General features: G+C 42.4%; 3 protein-coding genes across 3 annotated transcripts in view; 2 read left to right on the top strand and 1 right to left on the bottom strand.

Annotated features, from left to right (window-relative positions):
* The window catches only part of srcin1a (SRC kinase signaling inhibitor 1a), a 45,963-nt gene extending 39,237 nt beyond the window's left edge, over positions 1–6,726 (top strand). Inside the window, exons 20-21 of the mRNA XM_029507713.1 lie at positions 1,491–1,628; positions 6,506–6,726. Coding sequence (XP_029363573.1) covers positions 1,491–1,628; positions 6,506–6,511 — 144 coding nt within the window. The 3' untranslated portion in view covers positions 6,512–6,726. The remainder of the gene's footprint in view (positions 1–1,490; positions 1,629–6,505) is intronic.
* An 86-nt stretch (positions 6,727–6,812) lies between these two features.
* LOC115047214 (putative protein TPRXL) lies at positions 6,813–7,444 on the top strand. Its single transcript, XM_029508008.1, has one exon. The coding sequence runs from the start codon at positions 6,813–6,815 to the stop codon at positions 7,407–7,409; it is 597 nt and encodes a 198-aa protein (XP_029363868.1). The 3' UTR covers positions 7,410–7,444.
* Positions 7,445–11,313: 3,869 nt separating this feature from the next.
* On the bottom strand, positions 11,314–23,344 carry fmnl1a (formin-like 1a). Its single transcript, XM_029507714.1, has 25 exons — positions 22,734–23,344; positions 19,781–19,864; positions 19,324–19,440; positions 19,194–19,267; positions 18,636–18,719; positions 18,383–18,526; positions 17,596–17,704; positions 17,281–17,357; positions 17,095–17,188; positions 16,695–16,769; positions 16,461–16,571; positions 15,913–16,062; positions 15,665–15,766; positions 14,837–15,434; positions 14,622–14,746; positions 14,328–14,530; positions 14,008–14,242; positions 13,850–13,918; positions 13,693–13,773; positions 13,480–13,609; positions 13,230–13,393; positions 13,032–13,133; positions 12,849–12,929; positions 12,578–12,692; positions 11,314–12,473 (listed from the first exon to the last, which is right to left on the bottom strand). Exons 1-25 carry the CDS (start codon positions 22,917–22,919, stop codon positions 12,409–12,411), a joined length of 3,375 nt encoding a protein of 1,124 aa, XP_029363574.1. The 5' UTR covers positions 22,920–23,344; the 3' UTR covers positions 11,314–12,408.
* Between the last annotated feature and the right edge of the window lie 184 nt (positions 23,345–23,528).

Genomic DNA, 23,528 nt, shown 5'->3' with positions numbered 1-23,528 from the left:
CAGACCTCTTCCCCCTTCTTGCCTGTTCTGTGATGTGCGCTGCTGTCCTGCTGAGCAAACAAGTTGTTAATTGTTTCCTTACTGATCTGTTTTCAAAGCATCTGTTTTCACTCTTTAAACCCAGTCACTTGAAGTGAAACCTTTGTTACAACAAACAGGCAATAAAAAGTTGCTTAGATAATTCAGTCACTAATTTCCTCTTCTTCTTTCTCCTTTTGCACCATTAAATTAACGTGCTTTCTAATCTTAGTTTTCTCTTGAAATTAAGTCTTTCAAGGATCATGGGAGCTTTTGTTCTGTATTTAAAGCGCCATAAATTTATATAAATTTTATGTACTGTGTCACATCATGATTGCACACAACAAATGTTACCAGGTGTCTTCAGAACACAGTTCGCTTCTTACAAACCTTTCAGAGAACAGAAAAACTTCTACATCTCTTACACCAAAGCCAAAATCGTTTCCAATACACCGCTTACTAACACATTGCGTGTTTATCTCTATAACAAGACATTGCCAGTAGCCTCCTTCCAGCTCACCTCCAGTTGACCGTAGCTCAACAATAGATTAGTGATAATCAAAGGACTTATTTCACCGCCGTGTCAGCTGCCACTTCGGCGAGGTGTCCTGACAGCTTGCGTAGTATTCCCCGTTGCCTCCCATTCAGGGCAGGGCTGCAAAGGCTGGCAGTCACGCTGTGTTGGTGAGCTTCAGCCTTCTGATGTGAAGCCAGAGAGGATTCCCACGGGTGTGGATGGGGATTACAGAGTCCTCACGCATTATTTCATCACTCCAACTTCAACTATATTCATCATTTCAGCATGACCCCTTCTTCCTTCTCGTCTACTCTGTTAAACCATCATTTGCTTGTGCACTCACCAGATTCACCCTGGGAAGTGATTTTCTATGTCGTTTTTTTTTTTTTTTTTTTAGTTAGTTAGTTTGTTTTTTCTTTTTCTTTTTTTTTTTTTTTTACAATCAACTGAGTAAAGAAGACAAGCATAGCGGAGAAAGACCAGCTATTTGAGATCACTGCAGTTAATCTTTCATTTGCTTTCCCCTCAGCTAATGTCTTTATGTGCAGCGGAGGCACAGTTGGATGGAAATTTGACAGGATGTGTATTTGTTTATGTGCGCATTAGAGACAGCTGACATAGTAACGCAGCAGGAAAGATCATTAAGCACACTGCCTGCAGTGAGGATAGGCTACGCAACGTCAATTTTGATGCGCCATTTCTATGTTCCCGTCTCTGTCACTTTCTTCTGATAGATGGTGAAACTCTATGAAGTGGATATCTTGGTTTTTGTATTGGCTACAAGCGCTCATCTTAAGAAACCTCATTGGTCTCAGGAGACAAGCCTGTTGGCTGGAATCAGACTCTGGCGGCATTTATGTGTGTCTGAAGCATAAACTGAAGGCTCTGAAGAAAGAACAATCATGCACAGCGTGTTCACAGTCTGATTCTCTCCTCTCCTCTCTTTTCCTCTCAGGGAGGAAATAGCTCCAGTGTCGGTAAGATCCTCCACTCCTCAGCTACATCCAAGCTGAAGCACCTGCAGCAGAACAGCACAGACAAGACTAAAAGCGGGAAAAGAGAGGATATCTTGAAGATCCAGGGCCAGCAGCAGGTATCGTCTCTTTATATTTAGCACATTTGGACTCACGCTTGAACTGGCAGCATGTCTGCAGATGGGGCTTCGGGGTACTCTCTGAAGATTCTCAGTTTTGGCTTCATAATAGAGAAAGAAGTGCATGTTACTGTTCCCTTGGTCTGCAATTGGGGAAGAAGGTAATGATCCATGTTTTAAAAAAGACAGATGGAACAGGAGTGTTTTTTTTTTTTTTTTTATTTTTCTAGATGTTGAACAACACCCCCAAAATATAAAGAACATTTAGCATGATGAACAATGTCATGATAAAACTAAATCTGTCAGGCCTTGAAAGTTAGACGTCTTAAAAAGTAGAATATGTGCGCCTGAGCCTCGAAAAGCTGCTGATGTCTCCAGAATTGCCCCGCTGCTCCTCCACATAAAGCGTGATTAGGCCTTTACTGTGCCTCTTTACATCTAAAGCTAAACTGCATGTTCCCCACGCACTCTCAGATTTCACTTATTGTGTATAAATGAGCTGCATTAGAATGCATTAGAGCTACATGATGGTGATAAATTGATGAGGAAATTTAAACTGAAGAAGCTGCTGATTAGATTTTTTTTTATGATTATCATGATAGCTTCTTAAGACAGATCAATGGAGCATGTTGAATTGGTGGAGGATTGGCACTTCACTTCACTGAACAGTGAAAGTCTAAAATTATAGCATCTCATCCATTCAAATGTTGAGAAGACCTTTATTTAGCATTACTTAGTATTATATATAGTACTATGATATACTGATATAAGTCTTGAATTTGGTTTCATCTGTGTGAAATCGGAGAACTTGCCCTTAAGTAACGTAAAAAAGGGTTTTTCAAGAATATTAATTTCTGCAGTCAAGTATTAATTTATAAAAAGCCCTCCTTCTATACATCTTTTATTGCACATGTTCCTCATCACTGGCTTTACATTTTATTTGGTTTATTAAGTATCATTTTAGAGCTTTACCATAAAAAAAGACTGGACAGACAGCCTCTGGAGGTGAGAAAATTGAACCACTGAAGCATATCATACTAGTAAAACCAAAAGAAGATTTCTGCATCATGCCTGCACGCAGACTGGGGGGAAAAAAGCTTATTGTCAATATTATTTGACAGGAGCATCGAAGTGCACCTAAACCTCCATACTGCGCAGAATTCGACAGGCCATTCAGACACAAATTCAGTCTTGGAAGATTGCAGAGAAATAAATGCATCAGGCACAAAGAGAGAGATTTGAGAGATGGGGGGGGGGTGGGGGTGGTGGAGGAGGTGGAGTGGGGAGTAATGAAGCTTCGGTTGCTTCAGCCTGAGAGAAGATTGGAAGGAATATCTGCAGTGCTATGAAATAATCGCCCCTCGAGTTGGTGGCAATCACTGAATATTCAGTGTGAAGAGGACAGTTCTGTCACCGCCATTAACTCTTTCACATTTCCTTTCCTCTATGTCTCTGTCTTCAGCAGTCTATACCCCGCAATTTACACACTACGCCCTTTGAGCTTTTCCCTCTTTTGCCCCAACAGCATCTCTATGCACAGGGATTTGCAAGCAGAATGAATTTGTATACATGTTTAATTAAAGCCAAATTAATCCCATGATTTCAGTATGACACGCACACACAGCACACTTGGTGTCTTGTGAAAAGACACTGTATGTGTGAAAGTCCTATCCTCAAAGGGACGGCCGACACTCAAAGCTAATTATCCGCATGGGAAGCTGGTGCCGAACTGTATAGGGTGGCAACAAAACTGCAACAGCCTGAAGAATAACAGAAAACAAAGAGCCAGCTGACCCAAAACCAGACATTCAACAGTGAGCTCTGGCTTCTGTCACTGTTGGCCAGTAACAATGAAAATGTATGGCCTCGTTGAAGTATGAAGTACAGTGAGTAGGCGTGAGTCAGTTCGTCATTGTGTTCACCAGCAGGTAGAGATTTGTTGTACAAAAACCAAGAGCAGGACATTCATCTGCAAAATAGAGCAATTTAAATACGCAGCTGCCAAACAGTAGAAAATAAAGCATCTGACTGAAACTTGGTGATTAAATTATTAAGGACAAGCCAGCTGTGCATTGGGTTAGGATTGCTTTCTAATACTTGTAAGGTAATTCATTTTAATTTGATATTATTCTTATTCAAAATTGCTGTTTTTCTAAAAATCCGCTTTTGTTTCATGATACCATTTTGCCCAATGAAACTTTTATGTTATGCCAATTTTTATTTCATTCCCTTCAGCTAAGCAGATGTTGGCAGCCAGCCAGAGTACCAATAATGGCAAAGTAATTGTGAATCAACTTTATATCTGTAAACACAGGCACAGAAACTCATGCTTCGTTTTACTAACAAGGCCGCTGCTTCCTGAAAAGCATGTGAGCTTCTATCATTACTCACCATCAAGTCTATCTTGTTTATTTGTCCCTTACTGAGCCCTTTCTCATGCGTTGCCGTTGACTGTAGCATTTCGGCCAATTAAAACCTTCACGGAGTCACAATGCTGAGAATCGAGCGCAATGTTGTATCTACTAGATCCAAAATCTGTCTCCTAAGTGGTTTGAAATTCAGGATAATGCAATAGCTGAACACAGACTATGCTGGAAAAAGCATGTTGAATATCTTCAGTTCATCTCATGAAATGAGTGTGCTGGCTGGCTTATTTGCATACAGCATTTAAGAGCTAATTAGAATTTTTTTTACCAACTTCTTATTCATCTCACTCAGTGTTTCTACCCATTACTGAAGTGAAGGAAGGAGGTTAGGTTTTGTAGAGTGTGGGAAACAAGTTGTAGTCATCTAAGTATCTGTCTCTCCAGGATCCACAAATTACACCTTACTTACTTACTACTTACTTACCGCCTCAATTTAAAAACTTCCCCCTCAATCCCACATTTCACCCTCAAATTCACACCTACTGATCACATGTTTGACTCATATTGTTGTTCTGACGATCAGACGTGCCCACCGTGGGTGACATCTCTACTTGGCCCACAGCTAAAGGTAACGGCGTCTCTTCTCTTAAATCTGTTCATGATCATTACTCCCAAAATGTAACCCCAGACTTTTACCCTCCTGTCAAATCCCTCTTTGGTGTTTTCGACTGTTCTCTTTTGTCTTCTCCGACCAAATCACAACTGACATTTCTAAACAGAGCGCAAACTCAAGGAAAGAGTCTCCAAAAGGTAGATCCAAAAATAAACAGTGTTCACATTAGTGGTACTGTCCACATAGTGACAGAAGGTGTATTAGTTTGAAAAAAAAGGAGACAGAAATAATGAATAAAGTCGTGACAGTTTGCAGAAATTCAAATGAAAGGCAGCTGATTCACAAGCTGTGAAAGCCAGCTGGAGGTAAATCACTGTTGTCAGATAAAACGAGATCCACCAGCATCGCTTTTTGGATTTGGATTTATAAATTTCCCGGCTGAATGAACTCAAGCAGGTGTTATGCCTTGTTACACTGTATCACGTTCCTTGAAAATACCCAAATAATCGGAACAACAACAACAACAACAACAACAACAAAAAGTTCACTCTTTACAGTTCCAGGTTCATTGGCCGTGTATGCTCCGGTATTTTCTCAGTGTGCTAATTGCCTGTGTTAAAATGAACAGAGCCTTTCTGAAGAGTCTGTGGTGCCACTGTTTCCCTGAGCTGTCTGCTCACCAGCGCTCGACTCGGAGGCACTGGATCATTTTAGACATGATGATCCTTCAATTTAATGTACTGGATAAAAATAGACCGTTCAAAAAACTGAAGTTTCTCTGTGTTTGCTCTGGCACAGATCTGGGAGGGCATGACAATGTGAACCACTGCCATGTCACAAATCCCAATTTTTATTTTCCCATTTGGCCTTTTGCTACTTCTGCCAGTGAAACGCGCTAATTAAAGGTGCTGGGCATGAGGTGGAGGTTGTGAAGTCCTGTCCTGGGAGACAGTCGTTTGGCAGGAGGCTCTGAGCGCGTGAGATGAAGGGCAGTTGCTCAGGCGCATCCACAGACCAGAATAAATGTGTCGGCCGGGCTTGAGAGGAGCTTCTCAAGCAGAAGGAACGGCCCGGCACTCTGGGGATGTTTGGCCTCGCTGGCTGTGGAACTACAACTGAGCAGGTGAAAGCCTCCGAGCAGAGCAGTTTAGACTAGTAAGCCTGCTCTCCTTTCACACAGAGTGAATCCCTGTAATCCCCAAAGAAAGACCTTTTGGATTTTTTTTTTTCCCCAACAAAACTTTTTTCCTGTTGCTTCTTATTAAAAGCATAAATAAAACTTCTCCAAAGTGTAAAAAAAAAACTAAAAATAAATCTAACTTCTCCCTCACCTTGTCAGGATGCTGGTACATTTTGCTCAGCCTGTTCCCTGCACATGAAACACAGAAACTGTTTCTGCCAGACACGTTCAGCTGAGCTCTACCTGTTAAGGACAGACAAATATGTTGTGAATTTGTTGCCCACCTTTCAGACGTTGGAACAGTGTCACCTACTGGCCCAGTCCAGCATGACACGTAGGCACTGAAGGTGCGATGGGGTCCGTCCATCAGAATATTTTGCATTTTTTTTTAATGAGTACCGATCATTAAAACGAGTGTCAAAATAAAGATGGTCAGTGACAGAAGTTGTGTTTAGCAGCAACTCGGTCGTCATGTGTAGATGGCGGCCTCATGGCTCACGTCAGGCATGCCGGCACCAACCTGAATAACGATCTGTGTTTGTCTCTTGTTCTGTTTTTGCCTGTCTCCCTTTTTCTACCCCTCCGCCACATGGTACTTCTGGCACTTGTTCCTGCGGCGCAACCTCACCCACCCCATCACCCCCTCCCCCCCCCGCCCCTGTGAACCTACGCCTGCACCTCCCGGGCCTGCCCGCCTTCTGAACCTGTGACCCTGCAGCAGTGAGCGACCTGCCCGTGTCCACATGGCCTCAAAGTGCCACACATTCATCAGCCCCCCCACCCCCCCATTAACTTCATCAACAACCTTCACATCTCCAGTGTTTTCTACAAAATCTCCATTGAGCCCCCCCACCCCTCTGTGTGCATGTGTTGATGTGTGTGTGTGTGTGTGTGTGTGTGTGTGTGTGTGTGTGTGTGTGTGTGTGTGCAAGCATGCGTGCCTGGGCATGTTTGAAAAGAATGATAAGGGAAGGTGCTGCAGGGGGCAGTGCCCAGCCGCAACCAATTTTAAGATTTAATTTTTTATGATTTCCCCCTTTGATTCTTTGACCCCCCCCCCCTTGCTGTCTCTTGTGTCCCCGCTCCACCTGAAGGCTCTGGGGACCAACAGTGCCAGCAGTAGCATTGATCCATACCTCTCTGATATCAAAACGGGCATTTTCTCAAGCCGAGTGCCCTCTCCTGCAGCAGCGTTTGCCCCCGGCTTGAGGAAGTACCCCCAGGTGGGGTCAGTGCCCTCCCTGACAGCCTCCACCAGCCAAGCCAAGGCCCTGCTGGCAAGCCTGTCATCGTCTGGCCTGAGCGCCGAGGCCCTGCTCCTCTCCTCCACCCTCCGTCATCACCGGCCTCTGCGGGAGCAGCGAGCCTCCTCCTTGTCCTTGCCCAGCAGCCAGTCCTCCGCCCCGACTCCCACCGCTTCCTCTTCCTCCTCTTCCTCTTCCCCCACCACCTCTACTCCGTCCTTGTCCCCCCCTTCTCCGACCCCTCTGAGCGCCGTCGCCCTCCCCTCTGCAGTTCTGAAGCCCAACACTTGTAGTCTTGACAGCTCCAGCCTCAACAGCTGCAAGGAGGGTGGCAGCAAGCCTGTGAATAAGGACCTCACCTGTGGCAGCTCTCAGTGATGAAGAGGAGGAGAAAGAGTCTGACGGGGGAGAAGAATTTCATGTACTGTACCACCACATCATGAACCATAGAGACTTTTTTTTTTTTTTTTTTTGTTGTTGTTGTTGTTTTTCCTCTGTACTTTCTCCATTCTGCAGATTCTCCATGTCTCCATGGCAAGAAGTGCCATACTGTAAGCTGGAGTCACAATCTTCTTCTTGGACAAGTTTCCCTCACTGATCTGGTTCCACAGTTTCTCTGAAGTTCTCACAAAGAGTCTTACTGCCAGTGTCCCAGCAAGAGAGCACACAAACCAGCTACCTGCTATAAGCTGATGTGGTCTGGATGGATTTACTGACAGCACCAGTCTCATATTTATCCTCATGCAATGAGTTGTTAGTGGAGTAGATATAATATCTAGACTGTGACTTTTATCATAGAAAATAGAATGCAATAATTACAAAGTGATTCCTGTAGTTGTGTGTGTTCTGGATAATATTGCTCTCACTTACCTTCATCACCTGGCAGAGTGGGAGCCTGCTCCAAAAAAGAGAAAAAAAAAAAAAAAAAGTTTATCAAGGTGATGATTCAAGCTGTTTTGTGTTAAAAGGGCATTTGTGGCTTTTCTCACATCACGTGTTTTAAACTTTGAACTGGTGCTATATTTTCCCCTCTGTTTGTACGAACTGTGTAAGGAGTTTACACAACAGTCCCTCATCTTTGACCCACACTTTGGTGTCAGATCATATTCCACTTTCTGCTTTGATTTTTTTTTTTTTTATTGCATATTACTCAAATATTAGTAGTAGTATTAATAGGAATGAAGTAGAGAAATCCTTCCAAAAAATTTCAATTTCGCCAAACAAAAGCACACTGTTGGGAGCACATCTCTATTTAAAATGGAACCAGGAGGCACAGTTACACAAACAGAAGGGAAACTGCAATTTGTGTATTATATACAAATGTTGAATTTCTGTTGGTGTGTACAAGCTAGTTAATTATGACAATCAGGATGTTTCCACAAAAAGCATCTCACGGGTTGATCTGTGGCGTTTCAGCACCTGACATAACAAACCATCCCAAAGACTCAAGCACACACAGTGATGACTAACACACATTCTGTCACACATGCACTTAGAAAGCCAACCTGCTTGCAGAAACAAAAAATCTGCTGGTTTTTTTTTTTTTTTTTGGAATTATTATTATTATATGTTGGTTGGTCTTTGGTTTTTATTTTTCTTTCATGATGAATCATTTTTTTCGGTCACATCTGTTGCACCACTAAAAAAAAGAGCAATCTGGTAAAATATCCCATATGGACCAGAACACAATTTCACCCCATAAGGAGTCTGGTGGATCAGCTGTGTCGTTAAAGTTTTCAGTTTTCAGTTTGCACGCCTTAAGCTGCAGCCTGACTCTTGAAGGGTGTGAGAGGAGAAGATGGAGAAGTAAATTGAGCACAGTTCCCTATCAAGCACACGACACGTTCCGCTCATTTTGACTTGATGAATCTCGTTAATTATGACAAGCACATTTAACATACCACATACTACATTATCAAGATGAAATGTGTATGAATGTTAGTGCCTCTGTGACACAAATTGAAGTTATCATTGTTTTAAGCACATCAAAGGCCTTTCAGTGAATCCGTAAGTGTTAACACCACGCATGGAACTATTGTGAAAACTCCCTTTCACTGAGTTGCTGCCTCCAGGCTGCCCCTCCCCAAGAAGATGAGCGGACAGTCACCAGAAAGGCAAAAAGAAATCCATTCTTTGTGGCATAGAGAATAAAAGTAAAAAGGAGCTCGTGTCGAAAAGAGCACTCAGCTCGGGGGGAGGGACATTAGTGAGGACACGTGTTTGAAGGCTACTTGATTAGGACTTGCCTTATCTTGATGGAGAGCACTTGCGATATAAAAGACCCAAAGAGATGAGGGAAAGGGATTGACAGTCGGAGAGCTGTTGAGTGGCTGTTCAGCCGCTGCCCCGTTCACTTTGCTCTGTATTTGCTTTGGTGTGTAACATCTGTAACATAAAAACCACCAAGTCGGGGTGCTGCTAGGAAATAATTTCAAGGGCCTCAGTTATGAACAGTGTGTGCATTATGTAATTAGCACCCTTTCGCTCCTGCTGGTTTGCCTGCAGGGACCTGTAACAATGTTTTTTTTTTCCCCCAGTGCCTCCGAGACTTTGTTCTTACCAGAAGCCCCCAGTTAAAATTGTGTTACAGTATTAGATCAACCACAGACACAACTAACCACTTTGCCCAAAGAAGAGCCCACGAAAATCGGCTTTTCCACGTGTTTTGCAGGAAAAAGAAAAAAGGCGTCTTGAAATGCAGAGTGTTTCAGGTTGCAGCGATGGCGTTTGACTAAACGCTCCCCCGGCTCTGACAATGTGCAAAACTTCAAGCTGACAGCACAGTGAATTAGGCCTCGCCCTGGGTGCTCTGCCAGGCAGGTTCAAGCCCCGAGTTTCATATCGAGTGAAGTCAAATGAAAGAAATTCACTTACTCATGCTGTTACACTCTCAAATCCATAACTCTTCGAGTTAAATTTGCTGCATTTGCGTCTGGTGAGCGTTGGGGAGGAAGTATTCATGCTTGGCTGCTTTCCCCAAGTAAAGTCTGAGATGAAACCCTCCCAGAATTGCATGACAGTGCTCTCTGGAATGATTTTTTATTTATTTTTTTTTTTCTTTCCAAACACAAGTGTTAGTGGGCTGCGATTTCAACATGGTTGGAGGCTTAGCAGGCATGTTGAAGACACTCACATTTGATGCCCCTGGCAATCAGAAAAACTCATGCAAACTTGAAATGAAAACTAGAAATATACATATATAAATATATCAAAGTGAGATGTTTGTGTATGATATTATAATTGTGAAGAAAAGTGTGATTATATATAGGCCTAGATTAAATTATATTCTGTAAAATGTCATCATCTCCTCAGTTTTATATATTAGTGACCATTTTGTACAGAAATTTTCTTTTTTAATTCATTGAGAGAGACAATAACATTTCACACTGAAATTATTTATTCATATGCAGAACATTTTTATATTTGTTTAAAAAAAATATCTGTATAGATGACGGTTAGCCTCTGTAATATACACTGAAGTTCATTTTGAATTCTAGGATTTTCTTGATGTACTTTTGACTTATGAAAAGCTTATCCTTGAAAACACTCGCCCGGCTCGTTTGCCTCCTCATGTGAAGAGTCACATCGAGGTGTAAGAGGTCGGACCAGTGCCTGTGCTTAGGGGCTTATTTTGCTACTATATGGATGATTTATTTTTATTTCTTTTTCCCTTCGAGAAGTGTGTGGCGGGGGTTGATTTATCGTTTCAGTCTGCTCTTTGGTTTCACCTCATCCTGTTTGTGGTTCAGCTGGATTTTAGTGATATTGGTCCGAAACACAGATGTTTGTCATGAAGGATCAACATGTAGAGCCTTGCTGCTTTGACAGAAGTTTGATGGCTTTAAATGTTTTTTTTTCTTTTTTTTCTTTTTGGCTTCTGTGTTGTTTGCATTTGAAACAGGAACAGTAGCAATGTGGATGCTCCGCGCAGAAGCATTCAGAGACAACGCCCTGTTAGTCGTTACAATAGGTGGAAATACAGTTTTGTTGCTTATTCTGCTCCAGTTGTGGCTTTAAGTAGCAGTCAAGCTCAACCACAAGAGATGTTAAAACCACCCTAGATGGCTAATTAAGGGTGTCATGGGAAGTTGTATGAATCTAAAGTTTTATCTCTTCCTTTACCATTGTATCTTTTTTTAATTTATATATATAAATATATATAATGAACCTACATTCTATAGTATGTATATGAGATTTTTACATGAATGTGTGGATGTTCAAAAATCTTGGCATCAAAAACAAAGAAAAACAAAATTGACATGTAAATAGATTGAGTCATCCCTAGCGAGTTCGACAAATGGTTATGTCCATAAGAAGACGTTTTATTAATAAACTATGACGATGGGTACAAAGGTATATACAAAATAATGCATGTATAGTCTCAAGCAATCGCACGGTGCAGTCGATTAAAATGTTGTCTACATGTTTTCTCGAAAAAATGAGAAAGAGAGAGAGAGAAAGATAAATGTGGAAGTATACAAACACAAAGTACGAGATAGTTATTTTGGTATGTGTAACACGGGCATGTTCAGTCTTGTTATGTTATGTGACGACGATGATGATGATGATGAAGATTATAGTGGCCGAGAGCGTTGGATGTCTAGAAGGGATTCGGATCGCTTGAACGCACCACAGCCAGAGAAGTCACAAGTGATGGTGAACTCTTCCACAGAGTGATTCTCCCATATGCAGAGTAGTGTGATATAAGAACAAAAATAATACAGAAAATAGATCTATGATATAATATATAAATCTAAGAGCCTACTGATACCGGAGATGATAATTTATCAGTGTGGATGCCATGATATTCTGTGAGAAATGTGTGTGTTTTTCCTGTGAGAAGACAGTAGGCAGTTGAACTGGCCTTCTTTTGTACATAATTTGCTGTGATTGTGTGTCCAATAAAGTGCAGCTCTCTTGTACAGTGGCAGCGTCTGATCTTGCTTCATGCTGACTTGCTTTATGTTTTCTTGACAGGAAGTGATGGAGATGCTTGATGTTCTTATTTTGGAACAAAAATAGAGAAAAAAAAAAAACGAAAAATTGTTTTATTTTCAAACAGGATTAGGGTTTAGGTAAGTTAAAATGTAATTAGATGGACATAAGGTAATACAGTAATAATAGTATTTTTTGTGCAACATTTGAAATCCAAATAATGGACTATTTAAAATATCAAATAGTTCCAACTTAACTCTATTTACAGAACAAATTAACCAGCAAAATGTTACAAAGCCACAGAGCCAAGTATATATTTTGATATATGGTATATACAGAACCCTGTAAAAAAAAATAAAAAATAAAAAAAAAGTTCCTATATATTTCAATGTGATTCTGGTAACATTTGTTTGTGGGGGGGGGGGCTTGGACCAGAAGCAGCTCAAGTGTCCTGGCGCTGCGCTGGCCATCGACCATCTGTCCGCCTGAATGGTGTGTTCCTCAAATCTGAGGCAAAGAAGAGGAGATAAAGGTAGAAATTCATAATGTGTCACGTACGATATTAACGCATCGCCACATGTCTCCTCCAGGAAAGTCTGTGTTAACTGTACCTGTGATGATGTCCTCCAGAGCGCCGTCTTTCCCCTCACGCACCTGCGGCTTCACCTGCCTCTTCTTCAGCTCTGCTATGAGGTCCATCTGAGGCATCTTGGGCATCATGGGCCCCTAGTGAAGGTTGGAATGCAAACCAATTGAAATCTAAAAACATTTATAACTGGATCATAATGTCTTTCGTGGTTTTCAAGGTTGCTATACATGATGGTTATTGCTGTATGAAGACATTACGAAGACCCATAATTCTTTTACCTTCTGCAGGCCAACTTTGTTGGGAGATGACTGCTCTTTCTCCTCGCTGCTCTCGCTCTCCCTTTTCTTCTTCTGCTGAAGTTCTTGCTGTGCAGTCTGTGTTCAATTCAGGAGAGGGGAAAAAAAATAAAAACCCACTAGCATTCACAACAACACACGGAGATGGATACGTTTGAAATACCTGCTACTTATTCTCACCTTGTAGGCCTTTATGAAACGTCCAAACATCGGGAAAAACATAGACGGCTGTGTGGTTTTGGGGTTCTCTCCAAAATACTCCACCACAGAGCCATAAGCCTCCTGCAGGAAGCCAGGCAGAGAGATGTGTATGTGTATTAGTCATGTGAAAAGAAAATGTTAAGATGTGAGCGAGGTGGAAATGAGCTGCATGCTAACCTGCGCTGTCTTGCTGTCTTTGATCAAAGATTCCAGCTGCTCGCTGTTTGTTTTGATGAATTCCTTCAACACCGGGCTGTCATCCTGCACCAGGAACTCCTTTTTGGTCATCTCCATGCCTCGTTCTAACATGCGGATATCCTGAAGCATGCCGTCCAGGGATACTGGCAAATAAAGAGAAACGAGGTGAGTACCACTCCTGATTTCTCCAACGTGCTCCATAGCTGGCTGTGAGGCTGTGTGCATGTACCGAGCGCTGCCTTGTCCACAAAGTGTAGCTCAGTGTGGAAGTCGGCCAAGTCGGAGTATTTTTCCTCGATGATATTGGTGATGAACTGAAGCAGCGTCTGTGAGCGGTCAGTGGACTTGGTCTCCAACAGCTGAAAAGTCCAGATTGAAAAAGTGGCTATTTGGTTTTGACTGAAAGGAAAGGGAATTAAAGGTCTAAACAAAAAATACGTACAAGGTCCAGACTCTGTAGCCGAAAGCCGTATGCTGCACCTCTCTTACTGCTGTTCATATAATTACCAAAGGCCAGAACAATCTAAAAGAAAACACAAACGATGATTAAAACACACATTTTGGTTTCACATCCCCCTGTTGTCTTGTCCTTTACTCACTTCTAAAATCCTCTTCAGTTTTGTTGATGACTTGATGGACATGGACGCAGCGATGATGGAGTTCAGTTGCTGTGGACGAAGGCGAAACAAAAATCATTACATCTGGTTTAAGTCCCAGTCTCATCGAAAGTCAGCCACAAAGCATCTGACAAACTGACCGGCTGCAGGCGCTTCACAGAGTCCGGGAAGTTGCCCATGAACGTCAGAGTGTTTATCCGCTGGTTTAGACGAGGAATCTTCCCAAAGCGCAGCATGAACTGGTCTTCGTTGGTCAGATCATCCAGCGGGCGGCCTTCCTTCTCGTAGTTGCGCAGCAGCTTCATCTCAAAGTCTGATGGTATGAAGTGCTCAAGCAGTTCCAGGAAGTCTATGGCCAGAGACTGCTGGTCGTACCTGTAAAAAAATGGCGGTGACACGTCAGGCATCGGTGGAGAAAAGAGAGGGTGCTGAAGAGGAGATGACGAGGAGGAAGACTTACGTCTCTATAGCGGTACAGATACTAGCTGGGTTCATTCCCGCCTTGCGCAGAGTTATGGCCAGATTCTTGGCCTTGTTGGCCTCAATCAAGGACGTCTTGCTAGGCGCTTTCTGGACTACCTTCTTCTTCACATTGGACAGGTCCGTTGGATTACCCTGGGCCCTCGTCTTGAACTGTTCCTCAAACATCTCCATGTTTAGCTCCTAAAGCAGAAAAACAGTTTTATCACTTCAGAGTTTTGTCTCAGGGTGGTCTGGACAGTACACCTGAAAAATGGAGGAGGAATGTTCTTACCCCGAGGATCTGTTCATCGTCTAACTCCTTGAAGACGGTCCCTGCCACCTGGTTCTCTTTTAAGGCCTGCCAGTTAAGCAGCGGCATCCTGAACTTGGTTTGAATGGGCTTCTTGGTCTTGAGGCCTGATGAAGCAGAAAAGGAGGAGGATTAAATAAATATGATCATTAAAGAACATTCACTTCTAAGTCAGATCCGGCTGCCAAACTCCTCACCAGATTGAGCATTTGGGGCTCCGGGAGGTGGTGGGGGTCCACCACCTGGTGGGGGCGGTGGAGGTGGTGGTCCAGCTCCTGGTGGGGGAGGTGGAGGTGGTGGCCCACCACCCGGTGGAGGAGGTGGGGGTGGAGGTGGTGGTCCAGCTCCTGGTGGGGGAGGTGGAGGAGGTGGAGGAGGAGGAGGAGGTGCTGCACATCCTCCAGAAGGTGGAGGGGGTGGTGGGGGAGGCGGAGCGCCAGTCTGCCCTGAACCACCAGGAAGGGGAGGAGGCGGTGGGATTGGGGTCACTGGGGGGGGCGTGATGGGCTGCGCGGCTGAGGCTGAGGCTGAGGCTGAGGCCGAGGCCGGGGCTTGGACGTACTCGACCACAGTGACGGGCAAAACCTGGATGTCCAGACCTCCTGAGGGGCTTCGGCCCAGTCGGATCAGCCCCTTGTCCTGCAGCTCCTGGATCTTCTGCTCCAGCTCTGAGGTGGCCAGAGGGGCGGAGGTGCTCAGGCGCTCCCGGTCTCTCTCCCTCTCCCTGTCCAGCTCCCGCTCCCTTTCTCTCTGCTGCAGGGAGCTAACCTGGGAGCAGGAATCTCGCAGGCTTTCCTAAAAGGTAACACAAAGACACAACTGAACAGTCTGTTGTGAGACTTGGGATGGTTGGGATATTTCATTCTGGGCCACAGTGGTGGACAGACTGACTGCTAACAGGGAAGACGGTATATTTTCAGCTTCACATTAAGTGAAGTGCCACTCTTTAAATCTCATTACAGCAGACGCCACCTCTCCCCAGTCTGATTTTTAAAACATTATACATGTCACGGTGCAGCGCTTACTTTGAGCAGCTCAGCCTCCTTGGTCGCCTGCATGAGTTGAGTTTCAAGTTCAGTTATTCGCCCCATTGTCTGACTCTCAATCTCCTCCAGCCGTGCGTTCAGCTGCAACACAACACACAACACACAACACACATATAACATGATGACAAAGTTTTGCTTTTGTTGTTTTTTTTCCTCCTCGTTGAGATCTCTCTCTCTCTCTTTCGCTCTCTCTTTTTTTTTTTTTTTTTTTTAATTTCACAGCTTACCTGTATGTTGTGCTCCTGCAGTTCATCGACGTGCTCCAGGACCCCTCCCCTGTTCTCGGCGTCCTCCAGAAGGGCTCCAACTTCTAACACGTTATCCAGGTAGGCCTGGATCTGGACCTTCAGCTTCTCGCTCTCGGTTTGCCTCAGATTCTAACACACAAACACACACAGAACTGGTGTATTGTCGGACTATGCTCACATTTATATCACACATAATACTGAATATGACATTTGTTGCAGGTTTAGAGGAAGAATAGCGACTGAATTGCAAACTGAGAGATCCTGTATGACTGATGGTCAACTCGTTGACCAACAGTGGTTCAGTTAAAGATCCAGCTCCTTCACTGCTGGATGTGTAACCTCTCTTTAAGCTCTGTTTTTGTTCTCTACCCCTCTGGAGGGGGAATGTCTGGCTCTCTAGCTGCTAAACTGAGCTGAGGTAAAATGGGTCTTTAGACCTTTTTCACTGAAAATTGGCTTACACATTTTTGTTATGAATATATAAACTATAGCACCCTTAACATTTTTGTTGTTGTAAGTTCACTCACCTCAAGATATTTGTCTAAACCAAGGTGGGTGAACCCGTACTGTAGGTGGACACGGAAGTTCATGTTCTCCACTGAATGGACCACAATATTTATGAACTGCATGCAAGCCACCTGGAAACGGACAGAGAGATGGATAGAGCTCAAGTACAGTGAAAATGTAACAATTCCCAACAATTCCCCCTTTACTTGGGAAACAGTCACAGAGTCTATAGGCAGCATATTCATCAGACCCACCATGAAGTCAATGTTGCTGTCATCATTGATGAAATACTCCATCAGCTTCTCAAATCTGTTCCTTTCTTTGCTCACCTGGGAAAAAAATAGCAACTTAAAAATATGCATTTAATATTTTGCCGACATGGGAATGAAGGGTTGCATATGTGTTATATCTGTTAGCTTAATCCATCATTGTATTCTTAGAACTGCACTATTTAATACACACAGAAAAACACACACATTGTTCCAAGTGGTCTAAAATTATGACTACTGTGCATGTGAGAAGTGGATTTTGGAAGTCACCAGATGACTAATGAAATACAGGATGTATGAAGCAATGGTGCGACTGAAAGAGCAGCAGTCAGTGTCAAATAGACCCACATCATTTGGCAAAGAAACGCATAAAAATTCAGCTCACATCTTTGAAATTATCAAAAGCAGAGAGAATGATGTCATGCCCTCCCCTCACAAGACACACAGCAGCCAGCAACTCCAGCACGAGGGCTTTGGTCCTGACACGGCGGAGGAGAACGATCATGAGATTTGGATGCAAACAAACAGATGATACAAACTTTGTCCCACGCACAAAAACAAAAGCACTCACCTGGGATTCCTGCTGTTGAGACTGAGGGTGATCTCGTTCACACATCGTGGGTGAGTCATCACTTGGTTAAAACCAGACTGAGGGAAGAAGGATAATATAAAGAGCTGCCCTCTCCTGAGAGCTGATATGTTTAAAGATGAAGGAGATGTGTTTGTGTTTGAGTTAAAACTGTGTTGTTTTTCAATCCAGCAGAGCGATCGAGTCTAGTGAATCACCGGTGGGAAGGCGGAATTACAGCATAAAAAATTTAGAAAAATCTGCTTCAACAACATTTTTTTTCCACAGTAAGCTAAGAGGAGGACATTAAAACTGTACCTGATAGTTCATGATTGCTCGCAGGCACATTATGCAAACATGTACATCATCTCTCTGGTTGGATGAATTGGGCTTTTTATGCATCCCCTTCACCAGAGTGGAGCTTATTCTGTGGAAGGGGAAAAAAAGTGTGCAGAAATTTAGATAAAAAAGATTTTAAGATTTTACTGTGTGCAGATAGTTTCAGGTTGAAGTCCTGTAAAAAAAAAAAATCAGTCACTGCATCTAGCTAATTATAGCACAACTTCGGGCACTGTTTTAGACATCCGCTGTGTCTGGCTGACACTGTAAATATGCCATGGGTCAGAGAGAAGCCAGGATAAACTACTCAGTTAAATGAGGAGAGAATGAGAAACTAGTGTGTCAGTAATGGCTAGGACATCTCAGTTTGAAGAGGAACTACTGTCAAGCAATAAACTAGAAACAAGAAGAGAGGGGAATGTGTCAATGAAGACATAAATGTAAGAATGGTATACAACCTGTTGCACTTTTTGTTTCATATTTGTACATATTTTAGAGTTATTGCAACTGTTCAGTCATTCAGGGCTGTCACTATATTAATGACGACTTGGACCTAAACATGTTAAAGAAACTACAGATGACAGCAGTGAATCAAAAAAACACATTAACAACAAACATGCTGATTTGCTGCAACATTTAAAGGGTTGGTTCGTGTGTCACCGTCAGTTCTTATGGATTGTTAGGAATTCATGATTTTGAGTTCATTTTACGTTCAATAACTTGCCGTAAACGCCGTCCAAAGTCTTTCTTGTCCAGAGCTTCTTACCTGACAGTCAATGCACGAGCCGCTCTTGTCATTCCGTGTGAATTAGAGCTGCTGGAACTCTTCGTCAGGTCCTCCATCGACCTCTCTGCTGGTTTCCCTCTCTCTGACAGGGTGCCGCCATTTTCAACGCTCTCCACTTCAAAACTGCAAAAGTACAGAAATACAAATCATAAAAATCCATGGTAGCAAAGAAGTTTGATCATAAACGCTCCATTCCACTCTGAAGTTGCTTTCCCTCCCTGCTGATACTCACGAGGCGTCACTCTGTGCGTGGGACAGATATTCCACCAGAACATCCAAACCATTGTTTTGATCATTGAGAAATTCTTGGGCCCATCTACAAAAAGGCCCAAAATAAAATAAGACTTAGGCACTGAGAGAGAAATACTTAAAATTACAAATCAGATTCTACAGTGAGATTGGCCTTGAAGCAACACAATGGAAACTTTGGGGAAAAAAAATCTAAAATAAAAAGTTGAATTCAAGTTCATAACACCAACACTTTTTTTTTTTTTTAAACAAATAAACTTTAATGCAGGAAGTTAAAAGGTTGTTTCTTTATCGTCTATCTTAAAGATGCACTGAATCATTTTGGTTTCACCTCCTATTCCACTGACTGACATTTAATAACTAGACATGAACATTCCTATTAACACCTTAAATTATGTAAACGTTGACTAAAACACATGCTAAAAATAAAAATAAACCTGAAAGCAGAATATAGGTATTCTGGGGTAATCCTCATCATTACAAATACATTACACGTCAAATAATCAAATAAACATCAAGCAGGACTCAACAACAAGCTCACCCAATGTGATTTGTGCGAAGTGATATCTCCAAATTTTTAAGCACTTGAGTTGCATCTTGGATTCTTTTTTTCAGCTAAGGGAGCAGAAGAATCAGCATTACGCAGGGAGAAAACTGAAAATACGGCATACACGAAGAAGAGGATGATTGTTTGCACTGACCCTGCGAGTCACCCCTCCCTGATCCTGGTAAAAGCTCTTGATCTTTGCCAGGTAAGCGGATGGGGGGCTTTTCACCTGAAAACGCTCCTGGGGGAGAAGAATGAAATATTGACAAAAGGCAAAAGTCAAATGTATCTTCCGTCAACAATAACTAGACTGGAGACATTTAATTCGTTCATTCATTTTGTGTCATTACTGCGTGTCAATAGATCACATTCTCTGTTTCCATGTTAATGACTCAAACTCTCGCTGTCGCAGAAACTTTACTGCAGGGTTTTCACAACTGCACTCTGCCCTACACCGCAGATCATCTGAGGGCGTCTACGTACTCTGTGCCAACTGTGCCGCAGTGAAAGGGGCAGATTCAGGGATCATGCTCAGTGTGATGAAGTTTCATTATGTGAAATCAACGAAAAATTGCACTCACCTGATCACAGACTAATTCCCACTTCTTCTCATTGTCATACTGACTCAATAGCTTCAGTTTATCTGGAGGCAAGTTCATGTAGCTCTGAAAGTAGAGAAAGGTTGTTTCAGTCTAAAGAAACTTGGGTGAAAGACGATAAAAGGGGGTAAAAAGAAACAATATGCTTCATACTTGTGACATTACAGCACATTGTAGCACCTCCACAGTCACTCAGCCCATGAATATCATTATCTTCTCTTTCCTTTGTCGTTCCAGCTCACGCAACTATGTTAATATCATTAAAACCACAAATGTACTTTCAGGAGTAAGCAGGGGGGTGTTCACTACTTGCCGGAAGCTCAGATGACTCAGTGTGTACGTCTGTATTGATGGTTGTCAAGGGGGTACAATGAGCAACAATAAATAAAATGGGTTACAATATGAAAAGAAGCATCTACATGTGGTGATGAAATGTCAAATTTCATTTTATGCGTTATCATAAAAATAAGAACGTTGATGAAACAGGCTGCCATTTTTTAAATGAGCATAGATACAGATTAATATCTTCAATCCCCTGAGTTGTGTGGAAATTCTTACAAAGAGGTATAGCTCCTACCTACAAAACACTACTGAGAAAATGACATTTTAATGTTTCAGTCTGAGTTAGTGTCCTCAACCTACAGTGAAACATTTGACTGGTCTGGCCTTTTACCCATGCAAATAGCTTAAGAGCTGAATGATTTCATATTTTGAATGATTCAGAGCTAAATGCAAAATAAAAAAAATGGTACACAAAAAGCTTTCAATAACTCTTGTGAAAAATGTATTTACTCCCAAATAAAAGGCTTTTGTGACAGATTAAAGGATAGATTACACTTTTGCTCCAAGAAACATTTTTCGACAGATCGAAACATTGGCAACTTTGCCCATGCACCTGATCCGAGACTCCAGGCACACACATCACACACAGGGTGATGGCTTTGAGGGAGCAGACCTTAAATTTGTCAGTGTGTGCATTCAGCTGTTGCATGTCTCCATTTCACACCTTTTAAAAAAAAAAAAAAAAAACAACACCACACACACACAAAAGAGAAGAAGAAACGGAAAAGGCCTGTTGCTTCGGGCTCGGTAGTTAGAGCTTCCTCCTTAGTGGAGGCAAGGGAGTTGCCTCAATGAGGTTTTCATGGTCTAAACACAGGCTTAGAAAATGTTCTCACTTTGTGTACATGTTCACTTGCATTGTCTTACATCAGCGTGTGCGTTTCTTAAACATGTCAACTATAGAAGAGGAGGAGAAAGCTCACTTCTGATTTCCTGGTTCACGTCACCATAGCATAATTTTAAAGTTTTTTTCACTGTTGAAAAGTACCGAATGACATCTTTTGGATATTTAGACTGACCTAAAAGAGGAACTGAGGTCATACAGAATATATTCCATGCACATGTTGTGAAATATGAACCTCAGCTAATATGACATTTACTTTTTAAATGTTGTTTATTTTGTTGTTGTTTTTTTTTTTTTTTTTTTTTAAGATTTTTTTTTGTTTTAATAATTTTGAGACAAACTATAGACATTCATGTGAATATTTCTATGGATGTTTACATTACCATCTAAAAAACCTGTTTGCCTTTTTCCATTGTAGATACAATGAATACCACTGAGAATCGCATGTTTCTTTTAAAAAATCCTATAAAACTAATGACAAAGGATTCTCTGTAAAGTGGATAATTACTATACTCCAAGGAGGAAACATGGCTGGTGTTGTTTTGTTTAATTGCTTCTCTGGTGCCTTAAATCAAGTGCTATTAAACTGCTGTAGCTGTCGAGGACAACAGCTGCTGTTCACCAAAAAGGGAAAGTTTTTGGCCCTCCTAATAATACATCATCTGACACTTTATTATAGCATCATAAAAAAAAATGTGAGACTTTTTTTTTTTTTTTGCTCTGGGAGCAGATAACAAAACCACCAGCATGGTGTAAATTAAGTTTCACACTTGAGACAAAGTGTAGAGTTTGACAGAGTGCGTATTGATGTCGCAGGCTTCAGTGTGTCAGTATGACATCACATTGATGATCTTGTTGTTCTCAAGTCAGTTTTGGAGCTTTTCATACTCAAATAAAGAACCATAATCTTGAACTGAGTGCCTTTGTTCTGTAATAAATTGGACTCTTGTTGTGTTTTCCACAGCAGTAATGTAGCAAAAACTGAATCAGATTTAAAAGCTCCAGCATTCCTGACATTAAACAGCTTACACTTGTTACAGTTGTACGTAAATTTGTTTTTATTGTAATGCTTTATGTTTTCCAACTTGTTGTAAGACTGTTGAAAGAGTGGTGAAACAGTTGCTTTCCTGTCTTATGGCCTCTCTCATGTAAATGTGTTGCCTAACTTCCTCTTGGGGCTCACTGCATGCCCAGTTCCTAGTATGACATTTTCAGATCAAATAGAGAAGGAAAGAAGCGCTGCGAGGCAGCTGTTAGCTTGTTAAAAGCATTGTGTTTATTGTGCTATCTCTTTTTGGATGGAAACGTTATTGATAACCTTCATGCAAATGAGATTGGGTGAAAAAAGAAGGCCAGGTTACTCTTTGCTAGAGCATGTGGAAAGCAGACGTTTTGCGAAGTTTGCCGCTCTGCACACAAACACAATCAGATGGACTAGAAGTTTGAGAAACTCAAATACCAAAAAAGTTTACATCATATTTTGTCTGTATTCATTTTAAGGTGTTTTTTTTGGCAGCCACAATGAGTCCCACTGCATAGATGTTCAAAACAGGACTAAGAATACTTGCTATTTGTAAGAACTTTAAAGGTACAGATGATAAATTTGGTGTGACCTGTTTCCACACCTCCTGTACAACTCTCTCATACTACAAAACCTAGCTGACGCTGGTAGCACGCCAAGTGTATAATCTCTGTGTTTTCATGTGTATTTGAGGTGTGTGCCTTGTTGTTTCCAGCGCAGACACTCACCAGCACCGTGTTGAAGCGTTCTTCCAGCTCCTCCTCCGAGGGCATGGGCAGTTTGGGGGGAGCCGGCTGCTTCTTCTGCAAGGTTGGTGTGGGGTCACTCATTCCTGAAGTTGCCCCGACTGAGTTCCTGGCCTCTCGGCCCTCAGTCGGTTCTTGCTCCAAGCCCCCCGCAGCTGCATTCCCCATCACTAATCTCCACAAGTAATCCAGGGGGAAAGCTTTACACAAACCCCTTCTCCTGAGAAATCAGTGTACTCCTCAGCAGAGTGGCAACTGCAGGTCACTCCTAATGACTAGAATAAGCAGGACAAAAGTAAACCAAGTCTTTGGGTCTTCAGTGAGAAGGGCATCAAGCTTCTGTCCTACTGCCTCTGCCTTGGTCCTGAGGACAAGGTGGGTGAAAAAAGATGGTTGTTTGTCCTCATATCTGTCCTTTTGCCGACCCGTCACCCTTTTTTAACGAGAACCTTTGAGAATAGGATAACGAGCTTTTTTGGAGCCTGAAGGGCACTAAAAAATGCCCCACCTACACCCTAAAACACTGCTCTCTCCAGTGGTCGACCAAAAACTGCTCTAGTAAAGTTAGTGAAGATGTGTGCTGTGCATGTGAGAGGAAGGAGAGGGGAGTATGACACAGACAAAAACCGCAGATGCACAAAAGCAGAAGAGGCACTTCCTGTGCATGACAGCAAAAGAACCTGGGGCGGAGTACAGGGTGATAGATAAACAGTTTAACTGTTAGGTGAACTGTACATGCAATAGGCGGATGATGGGGCAGATCAGGTTGCAATGGAA

The sequence above is a fragment of the Echeneis naucrates genome, chromosome 8 (assembly GCF_900963305.1).
Source record: "Echeneis naucrates chromosome 8, fEcheNa1.1, whole genome shotgun sequence".
NCBI lineage: Eukaryota > Metazoa > Chordata > Actinopteri > Carangiformes > Echeneidae > Echeneis > Echeneis naucrates.
This window is presented reverse-complemented; position numbering and strand designations above follow the sequence as displayed.